Source organism: Oryzias melastigma, linkage group LG2, assembly GCF_002922805.2.
Source record: "Oryzias melastigma strain HK-1 linkage group LG2, ASM292280v2, whole genome shotgun sequence".
In the NCBI taxonomy this organism is placed as follows: domain Eukaryota; kingdom Metazoa; phylum Chordata; class Actinopteri; order Beloniformes; family Adrianichthyidae; genus Oryzias; species Oryzias melastigma.
In genome coordinates, this window is record NC_050513.1 from 16,284,100 (window position 1) to 16,302,086 (window position 17,987).

The window sequence follows — 17,987 nt, forward strand, 5'->3', positions numbered from 1 at the left end:
TTTAAACAAAATGAGTGGTGTGTCAAACTCAAAAAAAAAAGAAGAAAATCATTGCAATTTGGCGCCCCCTCCAACAGATAGCGCCCTAGGCGGCCCCCCCAGGTTGCCTATGCCCAGGGCCGGTGCTGGGTTATAGGAACGACTAATACGACTGAGTAATTATAGTCATTTCTAAATAGAAGTCTATGGGATTTTGGCTTCTTGGAACCAGCAGGTACTTCCTGTTTGAAAGGCTAGGGGGGGAGGGGCTTGATATGTCCAGTTCTTTTATACAGTAAGTGAATTAAACCGGTGAGCGAGACATAAATCCTTAACGGGCTCAAAGTGTATCAGCCGATTCTGACATGGAGAAATACGGCTTTTCTATAGTGGCAACACATTACTACATAGTGTTGCACATTGGTGCAAAACAGCTTTTTTTCCGCTTTAGAATCTGCTGGAATTACGTTAATTTGCGTAAACGGTTGAAGAGTTATGCTAGTCGAAAGGATGTTAACGTCAAAAAAAGATTAGTATCAGAAAATTCTCAGTTTAGTTTCATGGTGTGATAAAAACACAGCTTTCATCTTCATCCTCACTTTATTCTACTCAGCAACAAACGGGAAAACAAACCAAAAGCTTCTCCATCTTTGGTAACACAAGGCTTTGAATTCAGTCTCTGTCGAAAACGTCGTGCTCTCTGTGTCCGTTTAAACGTCTCTCTGCTCCTCCTGACCGTCCCGGCTGGCCTCGGCGGGCCTGTGCGTCAGCAGGTGTCTGCTCAGGTGAGTCTTGCGGGTGTAGCTCTTGGGGCAGAGGGGGCAGGCGTGGGGCCGGGTGTTGCTGTGGGACAGCAAATGCTTCTTCAGGTCGAACTTCCGCCGCAGGCACTTGCCGCAGTCCGGGCACGAGTACGGCTTCTCCCCTGCAGGACGGTAAAAATAAACCAGAAAACTTGCATCACCAATTACAATGTTAGTGTGAATACTGATGCTAAATGTTGAATATGCTGAAGCTTTTTGCTGAAGAATTTACTGTAACTGGCAAAGGAATTTGCTGAAAATGCTAGAGTTGCTAATGACTTAGAACTGCAGAAATTGCAGAAAGTGCACAAAGAATTAAAAGAATTTCTTGAAAAAAAATGCAGAGAAATGTAAAATGTGTAAGGGTATGACTCAGAATTAGTCTAAAACATCAGTAGATGCAAAATTAGCCAAAAAAGCTAGTATGTTGCTTAAAGCTAACATGTTACCATGATACCACCTTAACTCAAAATTAACCCCAAAAACCTCATTAGACGCCTAATTAGCCAGAAAAGCTAGCGTGATGTTAATAAACCTCCTTAACCCAGAATTAGCCCAAAAAATAACAGTCGATGGAAAATTAGCCAAAGAAGCTAGCAAGTTGCTAAAATGCTAGCTCTTAATTAACTGAAAAATCCTCAGTAGAAGCCACATTAGCCAAAAAAGCTAGCATGTTGCTAAAATATTAGCTTTGGTCAGAAATACCCCTAAAAACTACAGTAAAGGCAAGTTCGCAAAAAAAAAAAAAAAAAGCCAGAACGTAGCAAAAATACTAGCTTAACTCAAAATTAGCTCAGAAAACCTCAGTAAACAGCAAGTTAACCATAAAGCTATCATGTTGGTTAAATATTAGCTAAACTCAAAATTAGCCCTTAAAATCTAATTAGTTAATGCCAAATTAACTTAAAAAAGCTAGGATTATGTGCTAAACTCAAGAAAAGCCCCCAAAAAACATTATAGAAATTATCAAAAAACGTTAGCACATTGCTAAAATGTTAGCTAAACTTAAAATTAGCTCTAAAAACCTCCATAGTATTAATGTCCTTAATATTCTGAATGTATTGATACCCATATTGCATAGGTTTCAAAATAAGCAAAAAGTTTTATGAACTTTTAGAAAAGAAAAAAAAATGCACAAATTGTGTAAAATTGTAAAAAAAAAAAAATGCGTAAAATTTGAAAACTTGCGTGACATTTAACAATGCCAAAAGTACAAGCATGAATTTCCTGAACATGTTGATCTGTTTTTAATTTCATAATTGTAGAGTTTGCAGTAATTTGAAAAAATTACTATTGATTTCAACTGGGCCCAAAAAAAAAAAAAAAAATTGTGTAACATCGTAAAAACCGTAAAGTTTACAAATATCAGAAATACAAGCGATAATTTCCCTAACGAGCTGAACGTTTTGATACTAAGATTGCATAATCTGCATAAAGTGTGCTTAAAAACGTATGGATGAAAAATAAAGAAAGAAAAAGAGGACCAAACAAATGGATAAAGCGGTGGAAGCGTCTGAAGGTCATGTGACCGCCGTGGCTCACCCGTGTGGATCCTGCGGTGCTCCGTCAGGTGGCAGGACATGGAGAAGCCCTTCCCGCAGTACTGGCAGACGTACGGCCGCTCGCCCGTGTGGCTCCTCATGTGCTTCTGCAGGTCGCCGCCGGACGGCCAGCCTTTACCGCACACGGCGCAGACGTACGGCCGCTCCCCGGTGTGCCGCCGCATGTGCACGTTGAGGCCGGCGATGGCGGTGAAGTCTTTGGAGCAGTAGGGGCAGCAGTAGGGCCGCTCGCCGCTGTGCGTGCGCAGGTGGCACTCCAGGCCGTGGCGCGTCTTGAAGGACTTGCCGCACTGCGGGCACAGGTAGTGGCGCTCGCCGCGGTGGGTCAGCTGGTGGGCCTGCAGGATGGTCGGGGAGGCGTAGGACTTGTTGCACTGGTCGCAGCGGTACGTGCGCGGCGTGTGCGAGCGCTGGTGTATACGAAGTAGCGTGACGCCTACAAAAAAAAAACATGAAGATTCCTTAATCTTTCCAGAAAAATGTTTTTAAAAATAAGCTCCATCAGAGGACCCCGTTACCTGAGAAGGTCTGGTCGCAGAAAAGGCAGTTGTAGCGCAGCACGGCGCCCTCTGCCGAATGCGTCTGCAGGTGCCGCAGCAGCAGCGCCTGCGAGCCGAAGGTCTGCGCGCACACGGAGCAGTCCAGTTTAGGGAGCTGGTGCTGCGTCAGGTGGGCGTCCCGCTGCGCCGCCGACTCGAAAACCTTGTGGCACTGGCTGCAGGCGAGGCGGGTCTCATCCAGGTGGATCTGTTGGTGGTTGGTCAGGCTGGACAGCTGGTGGAAGGCCTTGTCGCAGTGCTGGCAGCGGTAGAAGGGGCGCGCGCGGTGGCTGCGCTGGTGCGTCAGCAGCTCGGCTTTGGCTTTGAAGACCAGGCTGCACTGGAAGCAGGGGAACTTCCTGAGTGGGCGGGGCTCCGCGGGGCGGGGCTCTTTGGCTGCGTTGGGAGACGACAGAGCTGTGCTGCAGGACCTGTTGCTGCGCAGGTGCCGGATCACCTGCAGATTAGATTTGATTACTTAAAATCTCCCAAATAAAAAATGCTCTGTTTTAATTATGTTTTATTTATGATTATGAAGAATTTCACCAAAATCCCACAACCTGAATGCCTTTAATAAACGAGAATTACTCATAAATGCAAAAGTGAAATTATTTTTTATTGATTCTCCTGCTCCTTTCCGTAGGTTTTCCAAGACGTAAAAACTTGATCAGACTTTACAGTTTTTGAAATACTGACCAAAATATGCCTCATAGGAAATGAAATCTTTCAAAAAATCTCTGCACTTTTAAACTTGTGAAATTCCACATACGTTCAGCTAAAAACAGCATTAAACTTTAAAATCTTCAGCATCTACTGGGTTTTTTAGGACATTTTGGAATTTAGCTTTTACTTTAGCAACATGCTATCTGCTTTTGGTTAAATTAGACATTTTTCTGGCTGTTAGGCTAACTTGGAGTTTAGCTAAAATTTTAGCATTATGCTAGCTTTTTTTCCCAAAACTTAACTTTTTAAGTTCTCCAGGCGACCTAAAGTTTAGCATTATCCTACCTGTTTTGTAAAAATCATTAAGGATAATTTGGAGTTTCGCTAATATTTGAGCATTTTTGCCAAAATTTGACTAAGTCCTGTAAACTAACTTGGAGTTTAGCTAATATATTAGCATTGTGCTAGCCTTTTTGTCCTAATTTGACTTTTTCCGTTCTTTACGCTAACATGGAGTTTAGCTAATATTTTAGCACTAGGTTAGCATTTTTGTTAAAATGTGACGTTTAGGTTCTTTAGGGTAACTATGAGTTTAGCTAATATTTTAGCATTGTGCTACCTGTTTTGTCAAAATATGACTATTTTTTAGTTATTTAGGCTAACTAGGAGTTTAGCTAATATTTTAGCATTATGCTAGTTGTTTTGTCAAAATTTGACTTTTTTTAGTTCTTTAGGCTAACTAGGAATTTAGCTAATATTTTAGCATTGTGCTAGTAGTTTTGTCAAAATGTGACTTTTTTTTGTTATTTAGGCTAACTATGAGTTTAGCTAATATTTTAGCTGCTACCTGTTTTGTCAAAATATGACTATTTTTTAGTTCTTTAGGCTAGCTAGGAGTTTAGCTAATATTTTAGCATTATACTTCCTGTTTTGTCAAAATATGACTATTTTTAGTTCTTTACGCTAACTAGGAGTTTAGCTAATATTTTAGCATTATGCTAGCTTTTTGATAAAATTTGACTTTTTTTTAGTTTTTCAGGCTAACTAGGACTTTAGCTAATATTTTAGCATTACGCTACCTGTTTTGTAAAAAAATGATTTTTTTTTAAGTTCTTCAGGCTAACTTGGAGTTTAAAGGGTAACCAAACAGGGAAGTTGGAGGCTGACTCCACCCACAGCCAAAATGTGAAAATCCAGTCAGAGGGGCGGGGCTTGGGGGCTGGACTATTATCATTACTGAAGCTGCAGATCATGATATCAGACTTCTGAAATTTGCATGGCTTGACCAATAACAAAATTCAACTGTAATAAATCAATTCAACCTGTAGGGGGCAGCACACAGCCAGTTTTTGACTATATTTTCAAGAATTAAACAAGTTTATTTTATCAAAAATTTGTCAATGACCCACAGACAGCACTTTTAAAGCCAAGTTCATAGAGGTCAAAAGACAAAAAAGTTGATTTGAGGTTTGGTTACCCTTTAACTAATATTTTAGCATTATGGTATCTGTTTTGGCAAAGTTAGAAATATTCCCAGTTTTTTGGGTGTTTTAGCATTCAGCTAATATTTTGGCAAGTTATCAATTTAACGTTTCAGCTTTCAGTTTCATTATTTTCCGCTATCAAGTCACATCTTCAGCGGTCACATTCAGCTTAAAGCATTCACACTTGCATTATTGCAGGTTACGATATATATCTAGTTACGTTTTTTCTTTGTCATGAGACAAATGCCACACATGTCAAAAACTCCAAAAACACTATTTTTATTGTTTTTAATCTGGTGGTTAGGATCTCCTCCTCCTCCTACCTGAGAGCGGTAGATGAAACACTTCCCACACTGAGGACATTTGTGAGCCACACGCTGAGAATTGTGGGAAATGCTTTGTAGGGCGCTGGCTGTGACCTTAGAGCAGGAGTCATCCACATCGCCGGCTGAGGAAAAACCAAGAGTTATTATGAGACAAACAAGCTTAAGAGTTAAAAGGAACTCTAGAAAAAAATACATCATTTGAAATAAAAAAAATTATTCAGTCATATCATAAAATGAAAATAAATAAATAAATAAAACCACACTGTTGACCTAAATGTTGACCTAAATAACACACGCTCTTTGACCCACTCCGATGAAAAAAAATTGTGTTTTTTGTATTTTTAACATATTTTTATAGCAATTTTCTGACAATGGGGACAAAATAATCTCAAAATTGCTTCTCGGAGTGTTTCTTAAATAGCAACAATGGCGAGGAATATTGAAGCAAAGCTGGGAGCTTGTGTCCCGCTCATCGTCTATTCTGTCACAAAAACGATACTTTTCAAACAGCGTTTTTTTTGTCTGCTCCTGATTTACAACAATTTGAATGAAGAAATATTCAGAAATGCAATTGTAGGCTTAATAATGTTTATTTATGTCTTCCATTATCAGAATAAGCAACAAAAACATGTTAAAAACTTCCTGATTTATCTTAATAGTCGTTCGTTTCATTCTAGTGATGATTTGTCTTGATCCAGTGTGTGTATTTTGGCAAAAATGTTTTAAAAGTTGGTCAGTGGACAGCAAACAGCATTTGATCTGATTTTCAGTCTGGTTTTTAGAAAACAGCTCATACTGTTCCAGCGACCTTAACATTTTTAAACAATGCTATTGACTGCTATTGACCTCTCCAAGACGTTTTTACTGTGGATCACACTCTCCTGATAGAAATGCTGATCAAGATTGTCATGATCTGATCTGATCAAATCATGGCTTGGTTTGTTGATTATCTGTCAAATATAATATACACAAATATCCACTTCTCTTGCTCGCGAGGTCAAGACAGGTGTGCCACAGGGTTCGGTTCTAGGACCTATTTTGTCCTCCTTTATATATCAACTACTTGTGTCAAAACTTAGCAAATGCATCTTTATGCTGATGACTCTGTCATTTATTGTTGCTCTCAAAGAATCTCACATGCTTTTGAGTTTTTAGAGTCGGTTTTTAATGTTCAGTCTCGTCTACGGTCACTAAAAATGGTCTTAAATGCTAATAAAAATTAAGTTATGGTATCACCACATAAATGTGAATTACCGGAGAACATTCTGGTTGTAAAAACTGACCACAATAAATCAGTAGAATTAGTAGAGAGGGCTACTAGTTTGTGGCGTGTACCTGATTAAATAAAGGTTTAAAAGGGTTGATAGAAGGTGTGGTTACCTGTGTCCTCTGACTGAACGCTGGTGTTTCCAGGTGAGTCTTTACAGCTACAGAAAAACAAATGATTAGAACAGTTTAATGTCTGTAGGAGGACCTGAGAGTGAACGGTCTCACCTGTTCAAAGAAGTCTCAATAGTGTCGGCCGCTGATCTCTGATTGGACTCCTCATTGCCCTCTGAAGACGGACCAACAACAACCTCTTCTAGATGCTCTTCATCCACTGGCTTCACCACCTCCACCTTCACCAGCTCTACCTCAGCAGGGTGGCCTTCAAAGGGAGGAGGGTCAGGATTGGATAGTTTGTAAATCAGTGGGTGGGACCAGGCAGAGAGAAGGGTTTCTTCAGACGCTGAACCCACTGAGGAGCAAAAAAAACAAAAAAAGAGAGATCACATTTCTAATTTGATGATGGTCCACTGAGGAGGTTCTGTGCTGTGGTACCTGCAGTCGTGGCCTTTCCAAGGCGGCAGCTGGGGTGGCTCAGCAGCTCCATCAGATCTTCCTGCACGTTAACCTCCAGACCAACAGGGGTGCCATCCAGCCAGGAGGCAGCCTTCAGGACACAAAAACAGAAACGCAGCTGGTGAAAAGCGAAGCCACAAGAGAAAGTTACAACTGAGCGTCTGAGCCTTCACCTGCTTGAAGTCCGGGACGGGAAACAGCTGCTCGATCCGGGACAGGAAGTTCGACACAAGCGACAGGAGGGCGGAGTCAAAGCTCTGGTCGAACACCTCCTGCGGGATTTCATGCGTTACATAGCATTTATCACTTTAATCCAAATTAGAAAAATATCTTTCCCAAGAGCATGTAGGAGTGTAGGGAAAAATCGATTCAACGATATATCGCGATATTTTGTTTGGCGATACTTGTAACAAGAACTAGTTTTTTTTGTGTTAGTGTTGTGATTATTAAATAAAATGAATTTATCATTTCATTGCAGTAAAAGACATTAATATAAAGGGTTGAGTTTCTTTTTTCTTATTCATACTCTTAAAAAAAGTGAAAATATTTCTGGTACAGTCTTAGGATATATCGTGATACTTATCGTATCAACAGACTCTTGCCAATACACACCTATAGTCATTACAATCTTAGGCATAAATTTCCATTTCTTTTGAAGCACTGACCTGTAGGAGGCGCTGTATGTCAGCTGACTGTAGCGTCACTCTGTGGACTAGAGAGGAGAGAGCGGTGCACCACTGTTTGGCATCCTTATCCTCCTGAAAAATAGAGAAAGAGGACAACAGAGGCTGTTCATTTCTGCAGAGCAGAAGGCTGTAAATCGTGAGACCATGATGTCTCCAGGTGGAGTCAAAGCGCGTCTCCTCACCGTTGCCTGGAAAACAGCCTGGATTCTGTTTAGGTGATGGTTGACATCAGTGGGATCGGAGAGGAGCACCTGAAAAGAGGAAAAACCTGAGTGAACGTTAGAGGAAACCAGAAGTTTTATTTCATTCTAGTAAACAACATCCAAACTAAAACTCTTCATTTATTCATGTTGAATCGAATTACAGGGCACAAAATAATTCAATGGAGAATGGGCGCATAAGGTGAAGCAAAAACAATCAAACGATGTGATTCAACTACATCACCCAGAATTCCTAGAGGGATCAAGAGGAGCCAAGTGGTCAGAGGAATTGATGGGAAGTTTTTCTGTAGCTCTCATCTGTAATAAACAGCCTTTGCAGACAGTGTAGCTTAACCGTTGATTATATAAGAGAACTGGACTGAGTGACCCCTCCCCCCATGGTGTTCCAAACAGGAAGTAGCCACATCCTATTTTTTTATTTTGAAATGCGAGTTATTCAAGTTATAAACTGACCAATCAGATGCCTCAATAAAAGTAGATGACGTCAAGTTAGACATTTGAAACGTTTAATTGACAGATTCTCACATGTTTAAGTGGTAGGGGAGTTCACTCCTGATTGGTGGAATGGTTGCCATAGAAATGTTGAGGATTCACTGCATCTTGACGATGGTATGGCTCCAATATGGTGCCGTTCATATTTCTAAAAAAAGGTGATTGAATCGACTTCATATCACTGGAGCTGGAATAAGACTTGTGTTTATGCGTGACTTGGTCCAGTTCTCATATACAGTCACATTCACTGTAAATTTCGGAGAAAATGTCAAATTTCATGATCAACTTATGATGCTCAAAAACAAAATATAGTAGTGAGACGTTTCAGTGCTTCTTTATATGAAGTACTGGTAAACATATTTAAATGAGGACACATTTTAGGGGTGTTTATTGGCGAGAGTCTGTCAATTACGATGTGTATCGTGATACGTATCACGATATATCCTTAGACAAAACAATTTTTCCCTTTTTTTTTTTTTTTTACTATTTATTTTAGTGAGGCGTCAAGCTGCTCAAAGAGGCTCCGTGTGCTGTGCTGCCAACTAGCCGTCAGGGTGGAAAACAAAAGTAAGACGCTCATAAATAATTAAAGAAATATCGTCTTGTCAGCATTTATAATCGACACAAGTATTACCAAACAAAATACCACGGTTTATTGCCGAATCAATTTTTTCCCAACCGAACTAATACATTTTAAAAAGAATAAAAATCCTCTTTTCCTGCCTTAAACACCCACCTTGGCTCTCAGAGCCAGCAGCAGCAGACTCTTCTGTCTGTCGGTCAGCAGCTGTGGAACCGCCTCAGTTACCAGCAGGACGAAGTCTTCCAGCTTCCCATAATGCTCCACTCTCTGCTTCAGCGCCAGCTGCCACATGGCCGCAGCCAGCATGCGGATGGGAGGGATGAGGAGACGCAGGGAGGACAGGGGCAGAGGGGGCACTGTGGAACCAACAAACAAAAACAACAGCATATTAGGTTTATTTAATGTATGTTTCTACTTTATGTCACACTCCAGGTCTCATGTGCCTCAGAGAGCACTCTAAGTCAGGATTTATTTTGAATAGAATTCATTTGAAGGCATCTTTCTAGCCCCAGAAACCTAAGAAAGCTGCTTCTTTTTTTCCCACAAGACACTGCGCCCCCATTATCCCTGAGGAGTAAGATGGCAGGACATTAAAAAAAATAATAAAAAATAAAAAATACTGAAGAGTGTGACTGTAGTTTTAAGGTCTCCCCTCCTTTATCAACTTAAAGTTTAACTTAAATCTTAAAGAACGGGGACTAAAGTGACTCCAAAACAGTTTGACGTCTCTTTTGTTGCATTTTAGTTCTTATTTGGACTAAAACCGCTGAGAAAACGCAACAAAACACGTCAAAACTGCCATTGTTTTTAGCAACATGCTAATGCTAACACCCTCTTCAACGTGACCATTCATTCAATTAAAACACGACCAAGCGGCGGGAAATAATCTCCTGTTTCTCACCCATCCTCCCGCCGAGGTTTCTTCTTCTCCACCACCACCAACAAACGCGGTCAGAGCCAGAAATTGTCCCGAAACAAGTTCACCCGCCCGGCTCGGGCTAACGGCTGTCTGTCGCCGGCAGAGGAAGGAGGCTCCGCCCCTCACTCCCCGGATGTTGAAGAAAGCACGTCCGGGCATGCGCCAAACTGGAATGTCACGTGACCAAAGGAGGTGAGAAGGGTCAAGGGAAGGCTTATGACGGCTCGAGTTGCGCCTAAAACTCTGTGACCTTAGCTGATCTCTCAAGCTCAGATGAAGATAGAGAGGCAACTGAATAACACATACTTTAAGACAGCCACAAAGTGAGAACATTAAGCTCAATAAAATGAAGAATTTATAAGATTAACAATAACAATGGACCAAATACAAACATTTAAGTTATAAAGAAAGTTAGCTTACTACCAAACCATTGTCTCTGAAGTAGGGCTGGGCAATACTTTTTTGTAAATGTCCCTTTTACTCGACAAACATAAAAACAGAATTAAGACAATATTTTCAATTAAATGGAGAACAGTTTATGGAAATAAAAACTTCTCGAATATACATAAAAAGTGATGAAGTGAATGCAAAACTGCCAACAAACCAAAAGAAACAAGTAACTATGATATAAAAATAAATCAAAACGCTTAATGAAAAAAGAGAATAAACAACTGGTAGAAATATCAATCATTTGTAACTTCTTAGCCTTTAAATAGAACAATAAAAACAGGTGAAAATTAACTTGTAAAAAAAACAACAACAACTCTGCATTTAAATAGAGTGGAACTAGAGTGAACAATGCATACTGTGAGATCTGCTGCTGAGATCTCACGGTGAGAGTGGTGAGGCAGCGACTCCGGTCCTTCTTTACCTAAACAGAAAAGTTTCAAACAAGAGTGGAAATATCAATGTCTCCATATTGTGTGAACATTTGATTTTACCAAATTCACCACAATTGAAGCTTTAGGTCAGGGGTGTCAAACTCAATCGCACAAGGGGCCAAAACCCAAAACACACATTAGGTCGCGGGTCAAACAGGATGAATATTTATTGAACACTCAAAAACTACATTTTTAAAATGTTAAAACCATAACTTTTTAACATAGCTATAAACTTGAGATATAGCATTAGCTGTGATGCTAGTGTGAATGCTGTAAGCTGAATTTGGCTGCTAAAGATGGTGGTGCTGTTAGCTTAAGATGCTGAAATTGATAACAACGCTGAAACTAATAGCTGAAAACGCTGAAGCTGATAGCTGGCTAAAATATTAGCTAAATGCCATATTATGCCATATTAAAAACAGCTAGCATGAAGCTGAAAAAAATAGCTAAACTTCAAAATATCCTAAAAAAAATGTAAAAAGCCTCAGCAGCTATTGAGCAAATTTCAGCCTAACTCCAAAACAGACTAAGTAAATAAAAAAGTAAAGAATTAGCCAAAACAACTAGCATGTAGCTGAAATATTAGCTAAACTCCAAAATAACCTAAAAAACTTAAAAGGAAAAACCTAATAGCTAAAATCTCTAGCATGTGGCAGAAATATTAGCTTAACTAAAAAACGAATGAAATGGCAGAATAGTCCAAAAAGCTCTTAAAATGCCAAATTTCAAAACATTAAATCCGTAACTTTTTAACATAATTGTGAATAAAAGGCAGGAATATTGTTCCAGAATTAATTAACTTAAACCTTAAACAACTTTCAATATTATATTTTTTACTTAAAAAAATATATTTTGCCTAAATTATACAAGTTATAATTTAACGCAAGATAAGATTGGGCCATTAATAGCAATAAAATAAAATGATCTGGAGGGGCGGATATAACTACCCAGAGGGCCGGATCCGGCCCCTGGGCCTTGACTTTGACATAGGTGCTTTAGGTTGTAAAGTCTAATAAGGTCCAATAATTTTAAAACCGGCTATAGTTGCGAAATTTCCGCCTAGAGATTGATTCTGGCGCCATCTTGCGTGTGACCCCAGTCCTCCCGCTAATTTTGATAAATTTTTGAGTATGTGGCGGGAGTGAAAATTTCTCTCCAGCTGTATAAAAAATTTCTCCTAGTGTTGTAAAATTTGAATAGATTTTTTTCATATTTATTTGAAGACTGACCAAATAAAATAGCAGTAAATGCAAATGAGAACAACATCGCCGAACATTATCGCATGTATGTGGAGAAGGAGAGAGCTAAATCCTGAGTGACTTCATTAAGAGTGAAGCCAACTTTTGGGAGTGAAATCCTGCTGAGTTTTATCAGGTCGTTGACTCGGGTAATCAACAAGTGGCTAAAGTGCACAGAGATGTTTCCAGCTCATGTGACACAGATCCTGTAAGAAGGTGTAATCTGCCTCCTCCTCCTGCGGGATTAGGAGAATCCAGTACAGAGCAGCACAGACAACAAAGCAAGCCGAGGAAGAGGAGGAATAAGAGAAAAGAACAGGAGGACAGGACCTGAATCTCTATGGGTGTGCAGAAAGTGAGGAGAGGTGGTAAACTGATCTGATTCCTTAGGAGAACCCATGGCGGCGTTTACACGTTCATGAGAGGAAGAGTTATTCAAAGACGCTTGGAGAGTCCAGATGGATCCAGACAGGGAGGACACGGAGGTGTTCTCAGACCCGGAGGATCCGTTCCCTCTAAGAGGTGAGGACGACGAAGACGAGGAGGAAGAGGAGGAGGAGGACGAGGAAGAAGATGCTAAGATCTTCAGCACGTGGATGAGGCAGTTTCGAGGAGACGAGGGTCACAGGAAGAACGAGGAGGACGAGGAGGAGGAAAGGGAGTCGGAGAGAGAGGGTCCCGAGAGCAGGAGCAGCGTGGAGCCGCCGGTCCAGATGAGGACCAACCGCCGCTCCTCACTGCCGTGTCCGGTCAGACAATGTTTCATCCGGCCTTTTTTTAAATCCATATTGTGTAGCAAGATTTTCTACACAGGTAGGGCCAATGGAGGTCACTTTTACCCAACAGCCTTTGCTGTTACTTCTCTTTGTTTTATCTAACACAAGAAACAGGAAGTACTGGCTGTAGAGGACTTCCCCTTTATTTGTTTGCACCAAAATCGGATGGTGACCTTTCTCCTGTCTTATTTTGAAAATGTCCCCATCATGAGTTCATTTCAGTTAAATAAAATCTAAAAATGTAAGGAAGGATTTACTAATTAGTATAGATTAAATTCATACGATTTATGTATTTTGTTTGCTGATTCTCTCAACCGAAAACTTTCAGAAGTACATCTTTGGAGTGCTTAGATATAAGTATTGACTGTATATAGATAACTGGACCGAGTGACCCCTCCCTCTTCACTATTAAAACAGGAAGTACCTCCTGGCTCCAGGACACCAAAATACCATAGACTTCTACTGATAAAGCTATTATTCTGATACCTTTTATTTTTAACATGTTCTTGCAATTTTTTTTCTGTAGAGCAAGTCATTCACGGTATTAAGTGACCAATCGGATGCCTCAATAAAAGTAGGTCCCAATGTTCAAAATGTTTGATTGGCGTATACTTGTATAGCGCTTTCTACCCTCCTTCGAGGACCCAAAGCGCTTCACAGTCACAGACCCATTCACCCATTCACACACACATACATACACTAGTGGTGGCCTCACCAGTGTATGATTCTTCCTATCCCGTTTTGAGTGGTAGCGTTGTGGATTTCCAATAAGCTCACTCCTGATCGTTGAGAGTGATTACCATAGAAACGATGACCATCACTTTCTGTTAATCAATGGGGGGCTACAGCGACTCTGTCCTACCTCTTCCATTTCAACCCCCAAGAAGTATGGTTCAGTTCTGTTTAATGGATCCTTTTTATAATGGAAACGGTCAGTGGAAACGAGGCTCTAGATATCCCCAACAGATGTTCATGGTTTCTGAAATAGTTTTTTTTTAACCCCCATTAAATACCTTCTTTATGATTTCTCCTGCTTTGATGTCATCATTTTCTTCTGAGGGGGTGTTCATGGTCCCCAAAAATTCATTTTTTACTAGGTGTGTTCAGATTTTGTGTTTGAGTATGTGACTTGAGGTGAAGGCAAACCCCTTTAGGACTAATTTAGTAGAGTTTTTAGCAACAGTTTAGGGCTAAAATAACTCATGTGGTTTAGTAAGAAGGGATGAGTACCTTCAAATATGACCCCAGCACCCCCTATCCTTGAAGGGACATCGCCAAGCCAGGAGACAAAGTACAGATATTTTCTCCACTAGACGGAGCCCTAGGCGACCGCCTATGTTGCCTATGCCCAGGGCTGGTCCTGGCTACGGACACACCGGGTATATGATGCAAAGTCAAGAACATGCCTTGTTCACACTGGACAAGCGGGGGGGGGGGGGCTACTTCTATATTTTCTACTCTTTACTAGCCCGTGTCCACCATATATACAATTGGAAGAGGTTTGATGCAAAATCTTCAACAAATCTTGTAAATCTTGCTTCAGGCTTTTTCTATCACAGCTCTAATCTGATTTATGAAAGACTAGGTGACAGAATTCTAGACCGGTACACACCACAATTATTAATATCTCCTCCATGGCCAATTTTCAAATGCTTGGTATTTCTGTGAAATCAAAAGGAGGCTATCCATCATCACTACCTAATCTGTCCCCAACGAGTCAAAGTTCAACCAGGTTTAACTGGCAATTTTGTAATAGAGCTCAAAAACGGTTGTGGAAACTTGCATAGCTATGCTTGATGGAGAGAGTTTTGAACACAGAAGCCCAAAATGCGCATTTTAACACACAGTTTTATTGTTTCTGCCTTTCTGAAGATATTTATCTGTCTTTGTAGTATTTTGTTTTGGTTTTATTCCAATTTTCAAGCCACTTTTTTGCTTTCTATCAAAAGACCTTACCATTTACAAGTCATGGCTTTAAATAGGGACGTGTAGGCTAAATAAAGGTTAAAAATCTAAAAACAATAATCAAGATGATCAGTGACACACTTTCAATGTGTCTTTCAGGCCACGCTGTCAGCCATGGAGCTGTCCCGCCTCCACTCGTCCACCCAGGCTCCGGTCACCGCTAGAGTGTTGCTTCGCCGCTCCTCTTCTCGTCGCCTCCTTCCCTCCCCACAAGAGGCAAACGTCCCCCCGCTGGAGCGCAGACCGTCCCTCATTCCCACCATTCCAGAGGCAGTGCCGATCGAGAGGCGGGGTCAGTTCAGGAGACGAAATGTGATGTCGTTGGTGAGTAGAAGGACCTGTTTAGCCCATGGTGTTCACACTGGACAAGCAGGGAGGGGCTTCTTCTTCTTTTTCTTTTATTATAGTTTACTAGTGCATGTCCACCACCTATAGTTGGAAGAAGTTTGGTGTGAAATATTGTAGCGGTGGAAATCTCTCAAATCTTGCTCCAGGCGTTTTCTTTCACAGCTCTATTCCGATATATGAAAACAGGTACGAAAACGGGTACGATACGATTCAGGATACATGGCTCAGAGTAGGGCCGGGAATCTCAGGGTAACTCACGATACGATTCACGATACATGGCTCAGAGTAGGGCCGGGAATGTCAGGGTAACTCAAGATACGATTCACGATACATGGGTCAGAGTCGGGCAAGGAATGTCAGGGTAACTCACGATACGATTCACGATACATGGCTCAGAGTCAGGACAGGAATGTCAGGGTAACTCACGATACGATTCACGATACATGGCTCAGAGTAGGGCCGGGAATGTCAGGGTAACTCAAGATACGATTCACGATACATGGCTCAGAGTAGGGCCGGGAATGTCAGGGTAACTCACGATACGATTCACGATACATGGGTCAGAGTCGGGCAAGGAATGTCACAGTAACTCACGATACGATTCACGATGCATGGTTTAGAGTAGGGCCGGGAATGTCAGGGTAACTCATGATACGATTCACGATACATGGCTCAGAGTCGGGCCGGGAATCTCAGGGTAACTCACAATACGATTCACGATACATGGCTCAGAGTATGGGCGGGAATCTTAGGGTAACTCACGATACGATTCACGATACATGGCTCAGAGTCGGGCCGGGAATGTCAGGGTAACTCACGATACGATTCACGATGCATGGCTCACGATATCAATAGTATCACTATGGCAAATATTGCTTTAATCAAATTGTTATTTTGGTAATCCATGATATATTTCTATTTTGTGACCAAATACATCTTTTTGTTTTGCCGGAGACCTTTTTCTGGACAAACACAGCCACACTTTGGACCATTTTGCTTGTCGTATTGATGGCGTGGCACTGGTACCAAACACTCCCCACACTGCCCCCTGATAGACTTCTACGGTATTATTTTAAAAAACGATTGAGGGAAAGAGGGAGCCTGGAATCGTTTGTTAGTTGAAATATCCCGATAGTTCGCAGTAGGAATATTTCGCCCCACCTCTATTGCCAATCTAACCCTAATTTAGTGAAAAACCTCGTATCTCAAAGGCTGCAACATGTTTGTGTTCCAGAGCGACGCCTACAGTGTGTGTCTGATCTGTCACAACGACTTGAGTCGAGGCTCAGGAGGGACCAGTGAGCTGCAGTGCACTCACACTTTTCACAAAGAGGTAACACATCTACAACACCAGAAAACACAAAAACACGAATACATGTAGCTTTAAATAATAAATAGAGATCAAGAGAGGCAAGTCTATGCAGCTTTTCTCAGTCATTATTTGCCAAAAACAAAGTATCTGTCTTTCTATTTGCTGTTTTCAGTGTATAGAGGAGTGGCTCTGGAGGAAACCGTCCTGCCCGACGTGTCACGTTCAAGTGTCCATGCCTCGGCCCGTTTACTGGAAATCCACCAGAGTCAAAGTACCGTGAGGTCAAGATGTGAAATTAAAAAAAAAAAAACTTGTTTCAGTCCCTGTCTGTCATACGGAGACGGTTAAAGATTCAAGGTTTCAAAGCAAAACCCTCTTAGGAGAGTATTTTGAGAAATGTGCAACAAAAAGTAAATGTGAAAGATCAGTTGTGTATGTCTAAAAAAAACCTCTGTTACCCGCTTTTTAAGGACTACAAAGATCTTTTTTACACAAACCATTCAAATGCATGTAAGATTTAGATTTTTTTTTTTGTAATTGATGTAACAACAAACTGTTAGACGTTTTTTGTAGAGTCTGCTTTTTTAAACAGCATTTAATAAAAATCAAATGATATTAAGATATTATTTTCTTTTGTGTTTTTTGGTCCTCTTTTTAACTCCGGAGAACTTACCGGGTCAACAAAGAGCTATCCGGGTCGATTTCTTGCCAACTACAACCCAGCAACAGCAGTAGCCATGAATATGAGTAGAATTTTATTTATGTTTTTGCTACTAACATGACGAATATAAATTATAAATTCAATTTTTTTTCATAAATAAAACATAAACACATAGAGATTTAAAAAAAGCATGAAATACTTTGGGCAAAGTTTTCCATAACTTTCTTTCAAAATAAAAGACTTCCTGTACCATATTGGGTAATCGTAATGCAGCAAATGTAGAAGTAAGTTGTTTAATATCAGCAGCAATAACTGTTTTATTTACTATTTGTGATGCATCTCAGCCAGAAATCCATTAATCTGATTGTTTAAAATAGATCAGTGGATTCTACCATATTTTTAAACCATAAGACATATTTAAAATCCCTGGATTTGTCCAAAATAAAAAAAATAAAAAACTTGACTCATAATCTGGTGGATTACGACTTAAAGTGGGGCTAAATGCTAAATGTGAATTCTGATTGTGCTTACTGACCTCCAGTTAATTTTCTGTGGTAAGTAGGACTCAAACATGTGGCATTTTTCAGTTATGTCTGACTTGAATAAAGTTTTAGTTTTTTTTTTTTATATTTACTTACGTTTTACTTCAAGTAAAAACTTTTTTATATATATGTTGGGTCAAATGTGACTGAAATAATTTATTTTTT

At 40.4% G+C, this 17,987-nt stretch overlaps 2 protein-coding genes across 2 annotated transcripts; one reads left to right on the forward strand and one right to left on the reverse strand.

Moving 5' to 3' along the window:
- Positions 1-560: 560 nt before the first annotated feature.
- Positions 561-10,270, reverse strand: LOC112156755 (zinc finger protein 2). The gene is made up of 12 exons (XM_024289088.2): positions 10,082-10,270; positions 9,334-9,536; positions 8,067-8,135; positions 7,864-7,956; positions 7,372-7,470; positions 7,178-7,289; positions 6,851-7,094; positions 6,737-6,783; positions 5,354-5,478; positions 2,863-3,340; positions 2,325-2,780; positions 561-904 (listed from the first exon to the last, which is right to left on the reverse strand). The coding sequence occupies exons 1-12, from the start codon at positions 10,083-10,085 to the stop codon at positions 690-692; spliced, it is 2,145 nt and encodes a 714-aa protein (XP_024144856.1). The 5' UTR covers positions 10,086-10,270; the 3' UTR covers positions 561-689.
- Positions 10,271-12,362: 2,092 nt separating this feature from the next.
- Positions 12,363-17,722, forward strand: si:ch211-207l14.1 (E3 ubiquitin-protein ligase CIP8). Its single transcript, XM_024289209.2, has 4 exons — positions 12,363-12,967; positions 15,059-15,283; positions 16,542-16,640; positions 16,792-17,722. Exons 1-4 carry the CDS (start codon positions 12,677-12,679, stop codon positions 16,897-16,899), a joined length of 723 nt encoding a protein of 240 aa, XP_024144977.1. The 5' UTR covers positions 12,363-12,676; the 3' UTR covers positions 16,900-17,722.
- Positions 17,723-17,987: the final 265 nt, after the last annotated feature.

Bases quoted from the DNA above. Each gene is read 5' to 3' on its own strand.
- LOC112156755 (XM_024289088.2), bottom strand. The intron at 5,479-6,736 runs GTAACCACACCT...GTTTTTCCTCAG, and splicing joins CGTTCAGTCAGAGGACACAG to CCGGCGATGTGGATGACTCC. The intron at 3,341-5,353 runs GTAGGAGGAGGA...TCTAATCTGCAG, and splicing joins GTTTCATCTACCGCTCTCAG to GTGATCCGGCACCTGCGCAG.
- si:ch211-207l14.1 (XM_024289209.2), top strand. From the start codon at position 12,677: ATGGATCCAGACAGGGAGGACACGGAGGTGTTCTCAGACCCGGAGGAT. The intron at 15,284-16,541 runs GTGAGTAGAAGG...TTTGTGTTCCAG, and splicing joins GACGAAATGTGATGTCGTTG to AGCGACGCCTACAGTGTGTG. The intron at 16,641-16,791 runs GTAACACATCTA...TGCTGTTTTCAG, and splicing joins CTCACACTTTTCACAAAGAG to TGTATAGAGGAGTGGCTCTG.